We start from the raw sequence: 20038 nt of genomic DNA, 5'->3' as shown, positions 1-20038 counted from the left end.
AACCACGTGACTGCCGGTGATGTCACGTGGCCCGACTCCCCGGACACGTTACGTCCGCTGACGTCAAATGGCTCTGCCTCCTGGCCACGTGCCCCACGTGCTACGTTAACAACACGTAGCTCCGCCTTCCAGACCACGTGGCCGCTGTGGATGTCACGTGACCATATATCACCGGTCCCGTGATCATTGGCGGTGTCACGTGACCCGCCTTCCCTGGTCACGTGACCACCAGTGTTGCCACACGGCCCCACCCCCCCGGCCGGATTTTTTTCTGGTTATTTTGGGGAGATTTTAGGGCCATTTTGGAGGGAATTTGGGCCCATTTTTAGAGGATTTGGGACGAAATTTGGGGCCTTTTTGGGGGGAATTTTAGGGGCTTTACAGCGGATTTTGGGGCCATTTTTGGGGCCCGAGGCGGGCATTTAGGGACATTTTCGAGGGGATTTAGGGGCCTTTTTGGGAATTTTTGAATCCATTTTTGGGGTGATTTTGGGGGCCATTTTAAGGGCAATTTAGAACCATTTTGGGAGGATTTTGGGGCCATTTTTCCGGGAATTTTAGGGCCATTTTGGAGGCTTGGTGGGGGCATTTAGAAACATTTCTGAGGGGATTTGGGGGCTTTTTTTATTTTTGAGGCCATTTGGGACCATTTTTGCAGGATTTTGAGGCTATTTTGGAGGGACGTCTAAGAGGATTTGGAGGAATTTAAGGGTCATTTTTGGGCAATTTTTTGGCAATTTCCAGTTGAATTTGAAGCCCTTTAAATGCTGATTTTTGGGGCTGATTTGGGGAGAACTGTGGGGCTTTCTTTGGAAATTTTAGGGCGATTTGGGGCCATTTTTGGGGGATTTGTGGGCTTTTCTGGGGAATTTTAGGGAGATTTGTGCGGGATTTGGCTCCATTTTTGAGGTCATTTTGGAGCATTTTTGGGGGATTTGGGTCCACTGTAGTGGATTTTTGGGCTTTTTTCGGGAGAATTTCTGGGGGATTTTGGGGAGAATTTGGGGGCTTTGTTGGAAGAATCTTGGGGGGATTTGCGGCCGTTTTGGGACCATTTTGGGGAGACTTTGGGCCCATTTTTAGGGGCTTTGGGGGGAGATATGGGGCCTTTTTGGGGGGAATTTTAGGGCGATCTGGGGCGGATTTTGGGCCATTTTGTGGTACCCTCGGGTGCCCCCGCCGGGCCGTGTCCCCGCAGGCACGCTGTCCCCGCCGGCACGCTGCCGCCGCAGTGACGCCGAGTGACGCCGGGCGGGGCGGGGCGGGGCGGGGCGGGCCGTGCGGCCGTTGGCGGGGCGGGGCGGGGCGGCGCCGCGTGCCCGTCCCCCCGTGTGCCCGCCCGCTCGCTCGGCGCTGCGGGGGCCGGTGCGGGAGCCTCCGCCGAGAGAGCTGGGGGAGCCTCCGCCACCGCCGAAGCCGCCTGGGTGAGCTCGGAGTGCCCCGGGCGCTCGGCGGGGAGCCGAGGCCAGGCATGGGCCTCATCTTCGCCAAGCTGTGGAGCCTCTTCGGTAGCCAAGGTGGGCGCGCGGGCCCGAGCCGGCGGCGGGGCGGGCGGTGAGTGGAGCCCGCGGGGCTGCGGGGGCCGCGGGCAGCCGTGAGGGCTCGGGGCCGGCTCTGCTCGCCGGGCTTCCTCCCAAGGCCCGCCCAGCCAAAACTTGGGCTTTGTGCAGCGCCGTGAGCGCTGGTCCCGCGGCGCCTCATGCTCGGGGCCGCTTTGTTTGAGTTCCCGAGGTGGTCCCTCCTCTCCCCTCCTCCCCGGCCGCGTTAAACGCGTCTGCCCCGGAGCCCTTCAGGCGCTGCGCGCCCGGCGTCCCCGGCGGCCGGCACTGCTGAGGCTTTGATGGACGGTGACGGTCCGTCTTGGCTTCGCCGATCCTCTTTTTTAAGTCAGGCTCTGTAATGGAAATCATGTTATTTTCGTCTTTATTAGAAGGAAAATAAGAACGCCAAACATGTAGGGGCCTTCGAGGTAAAGATCTGTTTGTGTTTTGGCAAAGATGCTAGTTAAATACAGTTAGTGACCCAAGAAAATCAGTTCTCTGGCGAAAAATAAAAAGGTCGTAAGGGGATAGTATCGCTTTCCATGCTCTCCTGCCCAGTTCATCCAGCCCTGCAATCATAGCTCAAGTTCTAATCCAGAGTTTAGAATTTGCATCTGCCACCACCTGTACCTCAGACGGTTATCATAAAAATAGAAAATTATCTTTTATCTGTTAATTTATTTGTTTAAATGATTTTTGTTTACTTAGCTATTTTTAGTTAGAAAATCACATAGTTAATAGCAACATCATTTCATCTGCTCCAAGCTCAGAGCCTCAAGGAAAAACTATAAACAATAAATTCATTAATTGTTCTCTCATCAAGTTTCCAAATGTGTGCCTCATTTCCACTTTAAAGTTACTGAAAATGCAGATAAGCCTTTTTTTGTGCAATGCTCTGTTGCAAGTTTTTGGAGGCAGATACACCTGGTGTACTTTCATAGTTTTGTCCCTGTGATTGCGCATAACCCGTTCTAATTCTGTAGATACCAGAGCAAAGCCTCAGTGTGTGTACACCTTGAGATCTGTGTATCAAACTGTCTTTCATGGGATGGGATTGGGATCCAATCCCGGATAATTTCTTCTCATGCATACACGATCCTACCACATCATTCCTGAAGTCTTCTAACAGAGTCTTCTGAATTTGTTGATATTAATTACTTTGTTTTTATCAAGTAGTGCAATCTGCAACTCCTTTTCTTCCATGAAGTATTCCAAAGACTCCAAAAAGATCTATTAGCAGGGAACTGATCAGGAGATAACTGGTGGCATTCAGTATTTGCCTCTATAGTAGCTTATGATGTCAATATTTATCTTCAGGAAAACACATTGTCTTGGTTATTGTATAATGTTTCCTGGAAGAAAAGTTGTTCTTCATTGTGAACGACCCTGGCTGGATGCCAGATGCCCACTAGAGCAGCTCTATGACTCCCCTCCTCAGCTGGGGAGAGAAAACAGAGCTAAAGGCTTCTGGATTGAAATAAAGATAGGGAGAGATCACTCACCAGTTCCCATCATGGGCAAAACAGACTCAATTTCTGAAATTTATATAATTTGTTACCAGTCAAATCAGAACAGGTTGATGAGAAATAAAACCAAATCTTCTGAACACCTGCCCTTCCACCCCCACTCCTTCTTTTTTCCTGGGATTGGCTTTATTTTTGGTTCTCTACCACCTCCCTTCAGGAGGGAACAGGGAATGGGGACTGTGGTAAGTTCATCACATGTTCTTTTTGCCACTCTTTCTTCGCTGTGTGGGGGGGACTGCATCTCCTGTTCCAGTGTGGGATCTCTCCCATGGGAGGCAGTCCTCCATGGGCTTCTCCCTGAGTGTTCTTCCCAAGGCCTATGATTCTTTACCAGCTGTTCCAACATGAGTCCATTTCACAAAGCACAGTCCTTCAGGGACGGGCCACTGCAGCATGGATCTCCCACGAGGTCGCAAACCTGCCAGCAAACCTGTTCCAGGGTGGACTCCTCTCCACAGGTCCATAGGTTCTTGCCAGGAGCCTGCTCCAACATGAGTGTCCAGTGGGGTCACAGCTGCCTTTGGGATCTACCTGCTCGAGCATGGGGTCCTCCATGGGCTGCAGGTACATCTCTGCTCCCCCATGGACCTACATGTGGCTGCAGGGGCACAGATGCCTCACCAGGGGCTGCAGGTGGATCTCTGGCACCTGCAGCACCTCCTACCCCTCCTTCTGTACCAACCTGGGAGTCAGCAGAGTTGTTTCACTCTTCTTTGTCCATAATTACACCTGTGCAATAACCTTTTCCCATCTTAAATATGTTGTCTCAAAGGCATTACACCTGTTGCTGATGGCCATGGGCTGCATAAAAGTAGAAGTTTCTAGGGGGTGTCTTACAGAAAACACTGTGTAGCCCTCTCCACTATCAAAATCTTGCATTGCAAACCTAATGCATTCATATATTTAGATGGTTAATGAAAAATTAGTCTCACAGTTAAATAGATAATACCATGAAATATTTACTCTTTGGCATTTATCTGATAAGGGACTTCTAGGATGTGTTCTGGTTTTGGTTTAGTGCTGGATTTGTTTTTTGTTTCACTTTTGCTTTGGTTTGTTTCAGGTTGGTTTTTTTTTTTTTTCTTTTTTTACCTCTTGTTCTTGTGTAACCACAGAAAAGAAAATTGAGTTTCTTTTCATGGCCAAAATTGAAATTTCATTTTAGCAAATTTGCTTCAAACATAAATTTTTGACCTAATGGGAAATTATTCTCCAACTGCACAACCATTTTCTCCAAATAATATCATTACTAATAATAAAGCATAGTAATTTCTGAGTTGGGTTTGGTTGCTCTTCTAGTTACATCAAATCTTGATGATTCCTTGGAGAATTCACAGGCTGTCCTATGAAGCTGCTTGTTGAGCAGACTAGCACAGAAACTTACACATTGATTTTGGCTGTACAGAGGGAGTATTCCGAAGGGGCAAATAGAGTCTGCTGTGTGAGGATCATGGTTGAGGATGAGGATCAGTTCTCATGGCTGGTGTGAGTTGTGTGATAGGCTGCAGCACTTGAGACTGGCAAAAGGAAAGGTGAAACTAAGCAAAGATTTGAAAATTTCTTCTGTGTTCCACCAAGTAGAGCATGGGGGATGAGGTGTGCTTAAGTCTTTCAGTTCACATTATATATTGTCTCATAATCAAATAGTAATTAAACGATGTGAACTGAAGTACAGGTACTTTTACTCATAAAATAAATGGTTGGCTTTAAAATAGACTTCTGTCATTTTTCCAGGTGACTTTCTAATGGCTTCATGATAACTCTTCTTTTTTTTTATAATTGACAAAAAAACTCAAAAAAATACTCAAGTATTGTTTTCATTTAAAATATGCTCTGCAACCATTTAAAGTCTCATTACTAAATGTCATGAGTTGAATTTACTTTTATCAGTAACTTACTTTTAGAAGTTTAAAAAAAAGTCAGACTTCAAAAGTGACCTGCTGAAGCTATGATTCAGTAGTGAAGTGGAACATTCTTCTAAGCAGCATGTAATAGTGTGGATAGATGGTGGAGCCATGAAGTTAATGCATGTGTTAACACGTCTGAGTAAAATTTGCTTGACTTATCATTCCGTCAGTATTACCAAGATAGCTCTTAATTAAACTGTGGGTTAAAAGTTGAAGTGAATCCTGATAAAGAGAAATGACAGTTATCAATACCTTATTGTTTTTTAAAGTGGTGAGTAAAGTTCTTTGAGGAGCTCATAAATCTGGGGTTTACTTATTTTTGGAACAGTAATTATTCAGCATCTTAAGGGTTGGTCTGAATAATTGCTACAGTTATTTAAAAATTCAGAAGAAAATACTATTTTTTAAAAAAGAAAAATAATGGTAAGCTCTAATTCAAGATGATTGAACTTCTGTAACTCCACAGTTTACTTCACTTAGGCAGTCCCAGTCAGGTTAGGAGAGATTGTCTGGAAAACCAGGTGGCTTTTGTTTCTGCTGACTACTAAAAGTTATTGACAATTTCTCTGCTTTCTTGTAATCAAGTCTGGGGATGCAAAATGTATTTTAGTAGCTTTTTGTGCTTAAGAGAAGACTCTAAGTTAGCTCTTAGTGTGAAGAGTGAGTCTTAGTACTGAGACCTCTTTGACCTCCAGAATTATGCTATTTCTCCTGCCTTCTTTCTAGCAAAATTCTGTCTGCATTCTGTCAACTCTGAGGCCTCTAGGATTGTTGCTCTTTGGAACCACATGAGCATTTTGTTTCACAGCCTGAAAGTTATCAGTACCCATTCAGTAGTCATTTCTTCCAAATATGTTAGCAGTCTCATCATTAAAGTATTTAGATTTTTTTTATTTTTAACTTTTTCAAAATAGAGGAAAAGGCGCGTCTACAGAATTGAATCTTCAGTTTGGGCCCTTTTACCACAGAGAAATATAGATGAGTAAGGAAAGAAAAGAGCATATTGTGTCTTTCCTCTAACATCTGCAAGAAAATAATCTTCACTGTCCTGTGTTTTTGTAATACTAAACTGCCAGAGGTTTTTTTTAACCATATTACATACCAACTTTTTTAAACAGTGTGCTAGAAATGGTTGATGAAACCAAGAAGTCCTTGGGTTCTTTTAAAGAGTAGTCTAATACTGTCTTTTCTTTTTTCCCCTGCATATGCCTACTTCTACTTTCCCTGTCTTCCCTCCCTCTTCCTATGTTAATAAACTCTTCTGCTCTCTCAACTTTGTTACGGATTTTCTTCTTCTTTTGCCAAGAACATGGTGGACTGGGAAGATATTCATGAATACAACCTAAACTGAGTTTGAATACCAGCCAGTGAAAGGGAGAAACTTTGGTTAGTCTGTAAGTACAGAGCACAAATAAAATCACTGCCTATGATTTACTCAGTAACTGTCCTTCCTCCTGAATGTGGCATGTGTCTTCTCCTAGTTGCTCTTGTAAACAAGTAGTTGTCGAGCTAAAAATTCTATTCTGTCTTAGTTTGGTACTTTTGAAGCTCACATGTTTTTCCTCTAATGCACATCTATGTGTAAATTTTCTGTATTTTCATCAAAATAGACAGAAATTCAACTTTTGAATGTGTTTGTAAGTGAAGAGTTTGCATTACTATAGTTCTGGAATCTGCTACTTGTATGAAATACCCATGATTTAGTCTTACTATTTTCATGCCGAGGTCACTATTAATTAACACTCCTGTGACTGTTTATTGTTTATGCTTATTCAATCACTGTATGAAACACCTTTGACTATGAAGTAACACAGATAAGCTGTGCCTTTTTTTCCCAGTTAGTGTTGGACCATTCACACTTCAGTGGCTTTCAAAAGCAGCCATCTCAATGGAGGGTTTTTCTTCGTTACTTACAGTAGTGTGATGTTGTATCATCCAACACTCCAGTCATTCATGCCTAAGATGATGTGTTCTGATAAGAAGATGAGAGGGCAGTGTAATGCCTGACTGGAATTTCTTTTCTTTCTTGAAAATAACTTCAAGAGAGTGCTGCAGAAGTAGAATCATCTTCTTCCTGGCAATAGTTGACTATATGTCTGGTTTAAAAACAACGGGAGAGTATTTTGGTGTTGACCTTTGAAAGATCTTTAACTAGATTTAAAAGAGATGGTCAAGCTACTAGGCATGATTTATTAGCATTGTATTGGGAAAGGTTATTAATTACTGATGCTGCTGTTAGTTGTGCTAAAAGTACTCCAGCCTTTAGAGGCAGGAAATGTGCTTTTCTTAGAATGTATTGACAGGATGCGGTAGTAGGGGAACTGGCGCAAGGAAATACATTTTACCATCTGTTATGACCCTATTGCATAGCAAAATTTATAGAAGTTCTGGACAAGAAAATGTTTTATTACAATAATATTCAGTATAAAAAGACCTAGGTTACTATATATAAATAGATTTTTAATCAAAACACTTCTATTTTTCATTAAACCACCCAATTTTGGGGAAAAACAATGAATTTGATACTTATGATAGATCTGATCTAGTAACTTACTTTATCCTATAGATCAAATGTGGTAGTTTATAGGAAATCTTTAAACTGAACCATGCTTTGCTTCAAAATAAGTGTCCTAGATTTGTAAATATTACCTCTTTTAAAAAATGAGCTTGTTCACAGTTTTTTATTTATCCATTTGCAAATTATTCACTCTCGGGTGGTTTACTTTTTTGTGAGTAATTGGATCAGTATGTTGTAACTTCACACGTGTAGCAAAAGAACCACCATTCTAAGTGGTACTACTGTATTTGAAATCCTTAGAGGGATGATTTACAGAGAAGCATATAAATTCTGGAGGACTTTTTTACCGATCTTGTTTGTTTGGTTGATTTCTGTTTTGTCTCCCCTGTGCCTGGGAAAAAAATAGTGTTGCAGCAATTGCAAGGTCACTGTTTTGTGTGCTGGACTTCACAGCAGGTTGAGGCGCATGATCTGCTCAGAACTAATGAGGCCTCACCTGGAGCACCATGTCCAGTTCTGGACTCCTCAGTACAAGAGAGTCATGAACATCCTGGGGAGAGTCCAGTGATGGGCTGCATGATTGTGCATATGAGAAAAAGAGGTGCAAAGAGGGCAGAACCAGAATTTTCTTAGTGTCCAATGACAGGGATGGCAGTGGGCACAAACTGAAACACAGAAGTTGTCTCTGAACATCAGGAAACACTTTTGCACTGTCAGGGTGACTGAGCAAGGACTCAGGCTGTCCAGGGAGGCTGTGGAGTTTCCATCTTGGATATATTATCCCTTCTGAACCTGATCCTAGACCACTGGCTCTGTGGGTCTGCTTGAGCAAAGAGGTTTCACCAGATGACCTCCAGAAGTGCCCTCCAGCCTTGACCATTCTATCATTCTGAACTTTTCAGTTCAGAAGTTGCAGAGTTAAAATCTGTGGCCTATTTAAAATACAGTTTCCTCTTAGGTTTTCTGTGTGAATAATGATGGTACCTTAACAAATGTTTATTATTGATCCTTGAATGTTAGGGTAATATATTTTTCAATCTTTGGGTATTTGTTGGTGTTCTTAACATGATACACTGCTATGGATTATATTTTCTAATTGTTTTTTTCTTTCTAAAACTAGATGTTGTAGATGAAGTAATCATTAGTAACCATACTTTTCTCAGATGTCCAGTACTGACTTTTCCTGAGACTGGAGTCTCAAGAGAAGACAAGGCTTTGTTTGGCTTCTATTTTTGTCCTGTGTAAAGTATTGAAATAAGAAAAAAAAGCACTTGCTTTCTTCAGTAGGGGAGAGTTATTAACCAGAATTATAATTATTGCTGTTTCCACTAATTTATTTTTGTCTACTTTTTTCCCTTTATTTTTCCCTTTTTTCTTTTCTTTTTTTCTTTAATATGCAGAGCACAAAGTAATCATAGTGGGACTTGATAATGCTGGAAAGACTACTATTCTTTACCAGTTGTAAGTATATGAGCTAATTGTTTTTCTGTTTGCATTTTATTGTTTCTCACTGTTTAATCTTTGAAAATTCAGCTTTGTCACTCAGTGGAATCTCTAGGGTTCTAGATCACACTTTGTACCTTAATGATATTAATTGTTCTAAAAAGAATAAATACTTAAACGATAAGTGAAGAAACTGCTGTGCTTTAAAACTGAACTGTCAATTGAGCAACAAATTTGTACATCCAAGCACAAAGTGAACTGCAGGGTTTTTTCCCATGAAAGCCTGTTTGAATTTGTATGCATAAAAATAACCCTGTTGCCACTAACTGCAGAAAAGAACACAATTTTTAAATTAATGGAAATTCTAGCCAATCTGCAAAAATCCAAAAATGTTTCCAAATGTTTCTCAATTCTAGTGTCTAAAATTTATGACGGAGAATTCCTAAAAATAACATTTCAGCTTGCCTAGGTCCTACCTTACTCATTTTTAGTAGCATCATTGCATTCAAATCTTGGCAGCATTACAAGAATATCCATAATAAATTCAAGAGTGTTGTCAGGATCACAATTACTATTGTATTTGTGGAAAAGGATGAGGGTGTAGATAAATTAATATCCTTGTATTTGGATATCAAAACAGCATAGTATGCTTTCCAAAAAGATTTTCTATTCATAAACATTTCGAGCAAGCTTTGTGTTGAAACTGAAAAATTTTCAGCTAAGCAACCAAATAGTCCTTTTGGATTTAATATCTAGTTACTAAATAGAGTGCTTTGATAAAATTATATTCTGATTTTTATTTTGTACAGTTTCATGCTTTTGTATTTAGGATCTTTAGATCCTACTTTAAAACAAGTGCATTTTACATGTCTGTTAATGTCCTTTAGAAATACAGTCCTAAAACACAGATGCTTATCCATTTGTTATGCCTTTTGTGTGCTTATTTTTCATTGCTGATTTTTTTAAGCATGATTACAGTCACTGCTTTCTGAAGTACAAATGTATAGCTTTTTAAAAATGTCTAATTTTTTAATATTTTAAGTAATTTTACACATATTTACTTTTTCTACAAAAAATTTGTTATAACTGAGCTGTAACAAGCCTTGTGCATTTTGCTGACTGATCTTTATGGTGTGATATTGTTTCTTTTAGCTTAATGAATGAAGTGGTTCATACTTCTCCAACCATAGGAAGCAATGTAGAAGAAATAGTGGTGAAAAACACTCATTTCTTGATGTGGGATATTGGAGGACAAGAATCATTACGGTCATCGTGGAATACCTATTATTCAAACACAGAGGTATGAGAAGTTGCTGCAAATCAAATAAGTTTTTTTAAAAAATTGTATTTCTTTATTTATTAGGAATATTTGTAGACTTTTGTAAACATTGCAGCTGTGTTGTTTTTACATTTTAATGAGGAAGAATAAGTTCAAAAAGTGTGAGGTATCTCTGGTATGCAGCCGTCTTTCTGGTAATAGTTGAAGTATTTTTTCTGTCTACACTAATTTTATTTGATCTGTGCTATAAACTGTAAAGTTAGATTTTTCCTAAGCAATCAAACGTTAATGAAATACATTTTAGATCAGATTTTGTGCTTGCTTTTTTAAGCAGATTAAAAAGAAAGTTTTGAAATGTAATTTGCAAACTTTCCGATGATTTGAGTGGTCAACTGGGCTTCTGTGCATCCAGTCTGAAATAGTTTTGAACTAATGATAGTTAAGGACAAGGAACTAAACTTTCTCTAAGCCTAGGCAGCAGTATTTTAAAAGCTCATCAGCTCGTAGCGTTTATCCAGAGGAGGAAGGAAAGTCTTGGTGTGCACTATGCGTGAGGTACTGGCAGAGCTGCTGTTGCTGGAAAGGTTGGAGTAGAATTCAGCAACAGTTGACTTGTGAGGTTTGTTTTTATGACACTCTTTTTGAGGCTAAGAGGTTATCAGTACAGAAAGGCACATACAATCACTGAGGACTCTTTTTGAGACATCTGCATTGATATAAAATATTCTAGACTTCATTTCTTACTGTTTCTACTAAAAGCAGAGACCTCTTGCAAATGCTACTCATTATGTAAGTATTCCATCCTCCTGTAAAATGAACATTTTTTATCTCCTCGTCCTTTATATCTTTTTCCGTACTCTTGGAGAGAGGTGAGATCCATTATCTATTCTAGATCTACTGTAAGCCTGATAATGACATCTCAACCTTCATCTCTAGTATTTTAGACTCATTTTTTGTTTTATCTGGAAAAGTGCAACTATATCTAACAAACATATGAAGATAAAAAGACTTCTGCCAACATTATCTGGTATAGATCAATAAATTCTTGGCATTTATCCCTCGAGTGTGTTTGATTTTGGAATTTGGAGATGTGCATATATTCTTTTTCTGATACTTTTGGGATGTTCTTCGTATTCTGTCTAGCAAGTATTTGAAATCCAGTGCCTTGTAGTACTTGGAAGGAAGAACTTTCTCTTTACTTAGGATCTTTGTCTGCTGGAAACAGTAGAGGAAGAAAAGAGATCTGTTTACTATGCTAATCCTAGTGTCCCTCATATGAATAATTCTGGTACTGTTCCTCCTCATCTGCTAGGCATCTCAAAGTCACAGAAGCATTAAATTGACTTAGGTTTTCATATTTGTGATAATTTTCAATGGCTGATGAATTCCTTTAATTTTATAAGATAAAGTGATTTGGAGAATATGTTGGAGAATTATAGCAGTGATTTCTAATTCTCCTTTTTTGCTACTGTCTTTCTTTTCTCTCTTTTGTCACTTTTCTAGTGTGCTCTTCTGTAGGAAAACTTGTGGTTGTGGTCTCTTGAAACTGTGTTTTCTGTAATTTGTAATTTGTATTTACCTACTATACCGTTGGTGTTTTTCCCTAGTTCATCATTCTGGTTGTTGACAGCATTGATAGAGAGCGACTTTCTATTACAAAAGAAGAACTTTATAGAATGCTGGCTCATGAGGTATGGTGGGGAGTTGGGATAATAGTTTTGTTGAGAATAGTGAAATAACATTTCATGTTTCCTATGTTAACAAAAATAATACTATTAAAAAAATCGAGAACAAGTGTGCATTCAAGTTGATGACATTTTAAAACCATGTAAGTTATAAATAAGCAGAAAAATTATTATGAGGCACCCTTCTAAACAGACTTACTTGATTGTAATCAAGTCAGTCTTTACTTTGCAAATGCTGAATTTGTGAAATATACTATGCTTCATATTAATGTAACCAGGTATTACTGTCTTTTACCACTGACTATTTCAGTTAAATGGCTAAAATTTCAAGAAAGATACAGTAATTTCACAATTATAAGCCGCACCATTTTGACTAAAATTTTGGTCCGAACCCAGAAGTGCGGCTTATAATCAGGTGCGGTTTATAATAGTGAAATTACTGTATTTTTAAATTTTTATTTTAGAGAACTGGAATTACCTGCTTTTTTTGTTTGTTTTGTTCCTGTTCCTTAAAATTAATGAACATATAGCATACTATGGAACAATTAATTTCAGGTCATTTTCCTTCAGAATTATTTGTTTGTATTTTTATTATATGCTGTCCTGGAGACTGCCCAGCATAGGGTAAACTCACTCCAACATCCTAAATTGACTTGTACATTGGCTTAGGTAAAGTATGTTAAAATATTTTGTGATCACTGTGAAGCTGAGTTAAGGTTGTTTTAAATCTAAATATTCTCCTTCATTTTTGAAAGAAAAGAATGAAGTATAGTGCAATTAATCATGTTAATTTCTCTGAGAGATTTGTGTTTCATATAAGTGAGCTTTTGTTTTATAGTTTAATATTGATTGTAGTTTGGGTCTAATAGTAAGGAGTAAATTCACTACCAAAAAACGTGGAAAAATTATTTCTTGTGCTGAAGTTTTCCCATGTAGATTTTTAGTTTCCAGTCTCAAACTCTTAAGAAAGTGTGATCACCCATCTCTTGAAATCAGTTGATAGGCCTAGTGGACTACTTGCAGGGTTGAATTTTAAGCTGTAGATCATAAAACTTTGTTGTTTTTGTTGTCCGGGATTTTTTTCTCTTGGTGAAAAGATAGTCTCAAATTTTAATATGCATTTAAATGTATTGAACAATTTTAGTTGCAGCTGTCAGCTTCCTGAGTATTAGATTTGTTTACCCTTCTGCACTTTTAAAGCCATATATTCCAGTTCTTATCTCATTGCTGTTTGGAATGCTCAATTCCATACTGAAACATCCAGTTCTTGTCCCATTGCTGTTTGGAATGCTCAATTCTATACTGAAACCAAACAATTTTTATTAGTTATTAAAGCTGATGGAGCATTGTTAGAGCTCCCTTTTTGGAATGCTAGGGTTAAACTTAGAGAAAGAAAGAAAGCTTTCTTAAATTGTTACTCCTTTAATCAATACAGAACTTCTTTAATGAAGTTAAAAGCAATTTCAAGGGACTGATGTCTAGCAGGCTTTTCTGGTGTAATAGTATTTATTGTAGGACTTGGAATGTTTAACCAGAAATAATGCTGCTGGCTGAATGATTTGGAGCATTATAAAACGTACTTTGACAAGCCTTACACTAGTTATGTATGAACATGTGGTCAACACCAAAAGGATACTCATATAATACATTACAATTTGATTTGAGTGGTGGTGAACACTTCTGAATAAATTAGTTTTTTCAGTCTTACTGTAATGAATGTTTAGTGTAGTAAGACAGTTAAACTCCATGCTCCAGTGTAATTGTAGATGAGCTTGCACACAGTTCTTTTAACAAATGAAGTTAGCACAATAGCCTTTTAGTTCTGTGTAATAACTGTTATGAGGACTCTAAATCATTGCTAGGATTTACGGAAGGCTGCAGTTCTCATCTTTGCGAACAAGCAGGACATGAAAGGCTGCATGACGGCTGCCGAGATATCTGCATACCTCACCCTCAGCTCCATAAAGGATCACCCATGGCACATTCAGTCCTGCTGTGCTTTGACAGGAGAAGGGTAAGTGCTGACTGCTTACTATGGCAGTTCCTGTTAAATGACAATTCTGATTTAGAAGCCTGCTGACACCAAAGAGGATTTTCTGCAACTTTGTATTTCTGAATTTTGCAGTCAGACAGACATTTTGAACTTTTAATTTTATTAATTGAACCTTGTGGGTTTCTTCATAGCTCAGACTCCAAATTTGTGTGAAAGTCTTCCATTTGCTGCTAAAAACCCCAAACCAAAAACCAGACACCACCCGTCCACCTAAGTATGTAGCTGTTGACATAGCTGTGTATTCTCTCTGTGCTGTTCTCTTACTCTTGCGTGTTTCTGTATTTCAAGAAATAAGCTACTGTTTTCTTTCTTTATGTTCAAAACTACAGGAAGCCTCTAAGTTGGGGGGTTGAAGTGTTTTTTGCTTTTTGGTTGATGGGGTTTTTTTGATTAGCATTGAAACATAGTTTTGATGAAAAGTTACATAGATCTGTCATAAAACAAAATTGTTACCCATATTAAACTTTTTGTTTATATCTGGCTAATGTAGCTAATTTTGAAAATTGTGTACCTTATGCCAACAATTGATGGAAAACTGGGCTAACCTTAGATCCTTAGTCTATACATATCAAAAAACATTTTTGGATACCTTTTGACAAGTTGGATAGTGTCTTGCTTGTATGGTGTGAAGTGTACTAATTTTTCCTCTTGATTTTTAAAGCAGTCTTGTGATGTGTGATATTTTGAGGTTTTTTTCATCTGCGTTGTAAAGGCTTTACAATAGTGTGGGTCTTCTGACATCAAAAATAGTGAATCCAACTGAGTATTTGGGAAGGGAGAGCATCTACCTCACTTTCTAGCATGAAGTATTGTCTAGTGTCATGGAGATGTCTTGTAGAGGGAATGGTGGCATTAACTTCCTTAGGGTGGAACGTGTTAGTGAGAATAAAGTGGGGTTTTTTTATGGAGTGGTTCTAAGAGTTAACTCTACTTCCCTTCTACCAGATTTGCTAAAGTCACTTTTGAATACGCAGTTTATGTGCTAACTAGGATCTTCAACCAAGTTGACATTTGAAGGAAAGTAATAATTACAGTAATTTCATGACTATAAGGCGCACCCTTTTGACTAAAATTTTGGTCCGAACCCAGAAGTGCGGCTTATAGTCCAGTGCGCCTTATATATGGAAAAAGTTCGGAAATTTGCCAACCTGGAAGTGCGAGCTGCAAGCCGAGCTGCGGCACGGGGAGGGCGCCTGGAGCCATGTTTAAAGGCTGCGCCAATCTGTGAAAAATGTTTGCAAATTGAGCACCTGCCAGTAAACCCCACCATCTCACGATTCCGTTACTAATTCGTTACTTTGTTGTGTGCGGCACAGCCCCTTGCTGCAAAAAATAAGTGCACCTTATAGTCCGGTGCGCCGTGTAGTCGTGAAATTACTGTAATAAATAGGCGGTTTAGTTTAGAAACAGTGGTCATCCTAGGCTGCTTCTTTTGTATTGTAAAGTAAAAGCCAAGGAATATTTAGAATACTTGAAGCTATGACAGTAGTGAGACCAGCTTAGAAAAAATATTCCCAGAGTTAGATTGCTGAGCTGAGTCTTCCTTTGGAATATCTGACAAGAATCTGGGGAGGATCAACCTGGTGCGAGTGAAGCTAGTGTTCTTGGATAGCTCAACCCTGATTTACTGTGCAAAGGTAAAGCTCAAAGGGGTATAAACTAGGTAGCTAGATCCCTAGAAAATCAAAGGAAAGTCTATCTTCTAAAGTGGAAGACTTTTAAACAGAGATGCAAATTAAGTTAGAAAGCAGATTAGATCTCATGTAGTCTTAGCATTCAATATAAACACGCTTTTAATTCTGTAATGTAATTTTAGAATTCTTTATATACTTTCTTTTCATGAAACGATTCAGTCTGGATAATCTCCCCTTTATCTTTTAGTATTAATAGGCAAAGGTCTAGCTTTCTGTAGAAAAAGAACTTTTTTGTTTCCATGTACTCGTGAGTAAGCATTTAAGGAAGGTGTCTTCTAGGTTTACAAGGAAAAAAAGAATTGAAGTACTGCCAAGCTTCAGTAAAATAGAATGCATGACCATTTTCATATGGCTAAGGCCTGAGTAGATTTAGTGTAAAACACTGTTTACTCTGTTCAGCTTTCAATCCCATTTCCAGTTGATTTGATTTATTTTAAGTAGCTGTTTTTACACAAAAAAAACCCAAGTAGAAAATACCTTCAAGATGCTGGAATAGAACTTGTACCGATTATAACATCTTTTATCTTTCAGATTATGCCAAGGCCTGGAGTGGATGACCTCCCGTATTGGAGTGAGATAGCTTTTCTCTTTTTTCTTTATTTTTTCTTTTTTTTTAATTCCTCCAAAAGAAGAGACTTCTATTTATCCTGTGAACATGTACATTTTTCTGTACTTTTGGCTGCTGAGGCAGTGACCAATGTTTAATTTATATCAGCCAATTTCTAAGCTGTGCTTGAATCAAGCACAGCTGAACTGAAACACAAAAGTATTTTCTTAACCTTTTTTTAATACACTAATCTTCAACTGGATGAACATATGTGAATCTGTTTTTAAGCATTGAAATTCCTCTGAATATGAATTCTAACTTTTTCAATGATAACTTTTTAAAATGTTTTATCATTGTCAATATTTCATATTTCCTCTTTCTAAATAGTTGTATCACTTACTAACATAAATGAGCACATTTTATTTAATAATTAAAAGTAGTGTTTAAGCTAACTTTACTCTGCCATAGCTTTAACCTCAAAGGATAACCATCTCTCCAGCTGGACTTCCTGGAATATTAGTAGTGTTCTAGTCAGCACGACAATTAATAGTTCTGAATGCAAATTTTTAAATGCTTAATGAACCTAGTTATAGTTAATATTGTGGTGGCTTTTAATCTGATATATAACTGAACTTCTGCCTTAAAAGAAATCTGTTTCAGTCTGAGATTCTGTGGTATGTACTTCTAGGACATTCTTATATTCTTCTACTTGAAGATACATTCTGTACAATGCATAAAAATACCATTACTAAGTGCTGGTGTAGTCATTTAGAACTTGAATTGCTTTTCAAAGATAAATGGGTAATTAAATTTGGAATCACAGCAGCCAGTGTTATGTGTAGTCCTGCTGTATTCTGTTAAAGCTTCAAGTTCTGTATACATGAACCTTCCTCACCTTTTAATGAGTGTTTTCTAAATGAGTACATAATCAAAAGGGAAGCCAGATTTATAAACAAAACAAAACCATGGTGCTGTATCTATAGACTTCAGAGTGAAGCTAATCTTGACATTTACTTACCTGTTATCATATATGTTTTCAGATTCTGTTACAGAGAAAATATTTTGCCTTCATTTTTGTTTTTGGTCTTATTTGCACAAGCAGAGAACTTTTGATGGTATTTGAGTTAGGTTCCTTCACCTGAAATTTGAAAAACAGGTGATGAAATAGTGACCCAGTAACTGTTAATTCAATTTGGAGGGAATTAAGTTAAATCTAAAGATAATCTAAGGATAAGGAGTTAATTGAGAACATTAGGTATCAAATAAACCTAACCACCAATCACCCCAAAAAACCCCACATGAGGATTAAAAAAACCCAACAAATCAAAACCAATAGTGGACACCCAATTCCTCACAAAGTCCCAGCAGCAGTCAGGTATCCAATCTATCTAAATCCTTGACAGGTCTTCCAGAGGCACCATTCTGCACTTCTGCATGCCTAAAAGCCACATGGAGTTTGGTTACCAGAAACGTTTTGCAAACTGTCTGTAGGCCTTTGATGACAAAATGTTTTTGCTAAATCTTGTTTTGAAAATTTAAGCACACTGAGTTTTCTTTAATAAAATGTTAAGCTTTGTAAATTTCAATTTGCTTCCATTTTATTTAAATAAAACTTAATGAAGTTTTTAAAAGTATCGGCAAATATGTTGTGCTAAGTGTTGGAAAGACTTTGAATACATGTGGAAACAGTGACTGGTTGAATGCAACTGTGTATTACTGGCAGTTAGCAAAAGTTACATTTAAGACTATGTTGAGTGTTAAGTCAAAATGTTCAGAAAATATTTAAAATCAGTGAAAAGTAGTGCATAAAGAAAAAAGATGAATGCAAGGCAAGGTTAAAATCTGATAGTAAAGCTGCTTGCTGTGATGTTCAGCTGTTTTAATGTGTGAAAATAATATTTGTTTTGCTCTTAGGGAAACAAAATATAAAGGAATAAAATAAAATTATAATATGAATGTTGTTTCTTGTTTGGTGACTTAAAAATAAGCCTGAAAATAAATATAAATTGCAGACTGAAATTATGTCGTTCAGAATGTAATCCTGAATACTTACAAAGAGCACTAGCTGGATGTGTAGCCCTGTGGTTGTTTTATTTAATGCTTTCTAGCTAAAACTGTTTGTAAATCTACAGTTTGGTTACTAAATCCTGTCTTACCTGAGATAATACATATAACTTTGATCAGGAGGAAATGGTCTGGTTGTAGACATTAGAAGATCAGAATAATGGATGTTTTATTTTAATTTCTTAGCACTTAAGACTTTTGAGTATCTTTGCAGAATAAAACATTCCTGACAAATTCTATGATTTTTGTCACCTAACAACTTCATTTTCTGCAACAGTTTTCCATTGATGATATTGGTTTGTCCACAGCAGTATTGCTGTGATTTTTTTCTACTATTTTTTGGGGGGGGTGGGAATGGCTTCATATTGAATTTTGGGGAGCCTGTTTGTATTAACTTCAGACCTGTTAAGCCAGAAGTTATTTGATCAAAATATTTTTATGGGTAGCCTTAGAATATTGTGTGTGTCTTTGTATTGCCAAATACTGCATTATGTTTGCTACTTTGAATGTAGTAAATATCTTGCAGGTAGTTTTGTACTTTGGAAGTATTCTGTGTTTAATATGCTGTTCACAAAGAACAATGTTAATCGCCTTAAGTTCAAGAAATTATGGTGTCCTATGCAGATTTATATTGTACTGCTGTAAATGGATTGGCACATGGCTTTTTACTTGTTCATGTTTTCTTACTTTTTGTCTAGGTGGCAAAGAGGTTCAGTATCCCCAAAGCAGGGATTCTTTCCAGCTCTTTAAACACACTGCACTCAGTAAGGTGAAGAGGACTTGGGCACAGCTGCTCAAAATATTTGTCAGCAAAATAAAATTGAGTTGTTCTATGAGGTTGGATGGGGTTTTTGTTTGTGAGTACTCTGTGGTGAAGAGGTATTGCAGCAGTGTAGACTTGTCTCTTGCATTTCGTCTCCAGTCTGTTCATTGGGGCAGAATGGGGGCCTCCGTCATGTGTAGCTGTAACCAGTTCACAGAACATCTTGGCTGGACACCTGCTTCCTTTCATCTCGGAGAAGCTCCAGCTTTGATCCTAAAGAGACTGTCACATCGTTTCAGCCATGGGAAGCGTGGGTCTTTGTTTGTTTTAGTGAAGGGTGTTTGTTTTAGAGGACTGTTCTCTTTCACAGTAGGAACAAAACAAATCCAAACAAAAGACTGGGAAAAAACTTGTATGGATCTTTGTGTGTGCATTTGACTATGCTTAGCATTTCGCTGAGTTTACTCTTTCCTTTTGTCAAGTCTGCCTTGTGAAAGAGCCTGGAAGGGAACAATGAGGAGAACAGGATGAGAACAACCTTCAACTTCTTCTAAAATTACCTTGATGATCTTTCAACACTGAGTGATTCTGTATTTTGCTTCTTAGGGGATTGTGCACTAGAAAAGCTGCATGCTGTCCACAGTGTGTGTGCCCACCCTGTAGGCAGGAGAATTTATGTGCTAGGTGTGCTACTCCTCAGTTTAGTTGATTTTTGTTTTGCTGGGTAAAGATACACATTTCATACAGAAAGTTTTCCCGGATGTAAATGAAGACATTCTTCCAGTTGCACACCAGTTTGTGTCCCCTAGATGGCAGGAAAGGATCAGTTAAACAGTGCCATACCTGCTTTAGCTTGTGTTCTTCAGCATTTGTGTGAAAGACTTTTAAAATGCCTCGGTAAATGAAGACGCTGTGTACCAGTAGCTGAACTGTGGGAATCACACTTAGGCATAATGGAGACAGCATAAAGGAGAGGAAGGTTGAATCACATCTTCAGTGGGAAGAAAGCTTACAGTGA

The 20038-nt window shown here is 38.3% G+C and overlaps 1 protein-coding gene across 2 annotated transcripts; it reads left to right on the top strand.

The window, feature by feature from the left end:
* Positions 1–1335: 1335 nt before the first annotated feature.
* Positions 1336–19093, top strand: ARL5B (ADP ribosylation factor like GTPase 5B). Of its 2 annotated transcripts, XM_033063483.1 has the most exons (8): positions 1336–1517; positions 6281–6368; positions 8893–8953; positions 10088–10235; positions 11822–11905; positions 13762–13913; positions 16178–16217; positions 18956–19093. In XM_033063483.1, the coding sequence occupies exons 4-8, from the start codon at positions 10092–10094 to the stop codon at positions 19028–19030; spliced, it is 495 nt and encodes a 164-aa protein (XP_032919374.1). In that variant the 5' UTR covers positions 1336–1517; positions 6281–6368; positions 8893–8953; positions 10088–10091; the 3' UTR covers positions 19031–19093. The 2 variants fall into 2 exon arrangements, with proteins under 2 accessions (XP_032919374.1, XP_032919363.1); XM_033063472.1 differs by lacking the exon at positions 6281–6368.
* Positions 19094–20038: the final 945 nt, after the last annotated feature.

The sequence above is a fragment of the Catharus ustulatus genome, chromosome 1 (assembly GCF_009819885.2).
Source record: "Catharus ustulatus isolate bCatUst1 chromosome 1, bCatUst1.pri.v2, whole genome shotgun sequence".
In the NCBI taxonomy this organism is placed as follows: domain Eukaryota; kingdom Metazoa; phylum Chordata; class Aves; order Passeriformes; family Turdidae; genus Catharus; species Catharus ustulatus.
Note: the sequence above shows the minus strand (reverse complement) of the source record. Positions and strands in the feature narration are given on the sequence as shown.

What these genes read in the sequence shown, in the direction of transcription:
- ARL5B (XM_033063472.1), top strand. Translation starts at nt 1,472, where the DNA reads ATGGGCCTCATCTTCGCCAAGCTGTGGAGCCTCTTCGGTAGCCAAG. An exon ending in ACTACTATTCTTTACCAGTT is followed by an intron (nt 8,954 to 10,087) that starts GTAAGTATATGA and finishes TGTTTCTTTTAG; the next exon opens with CTTAATGAATGAAGTGGTTC. An exon ending in TGTGCTTTGACAGGAGAAGG is followed by an intron (nt 13,914 to 16,177) that starts GTAAGTGCTGAC and finishes TTTATCTTTCAG; the next exon opens with ATTATGCCAAGGCCTGGAGT.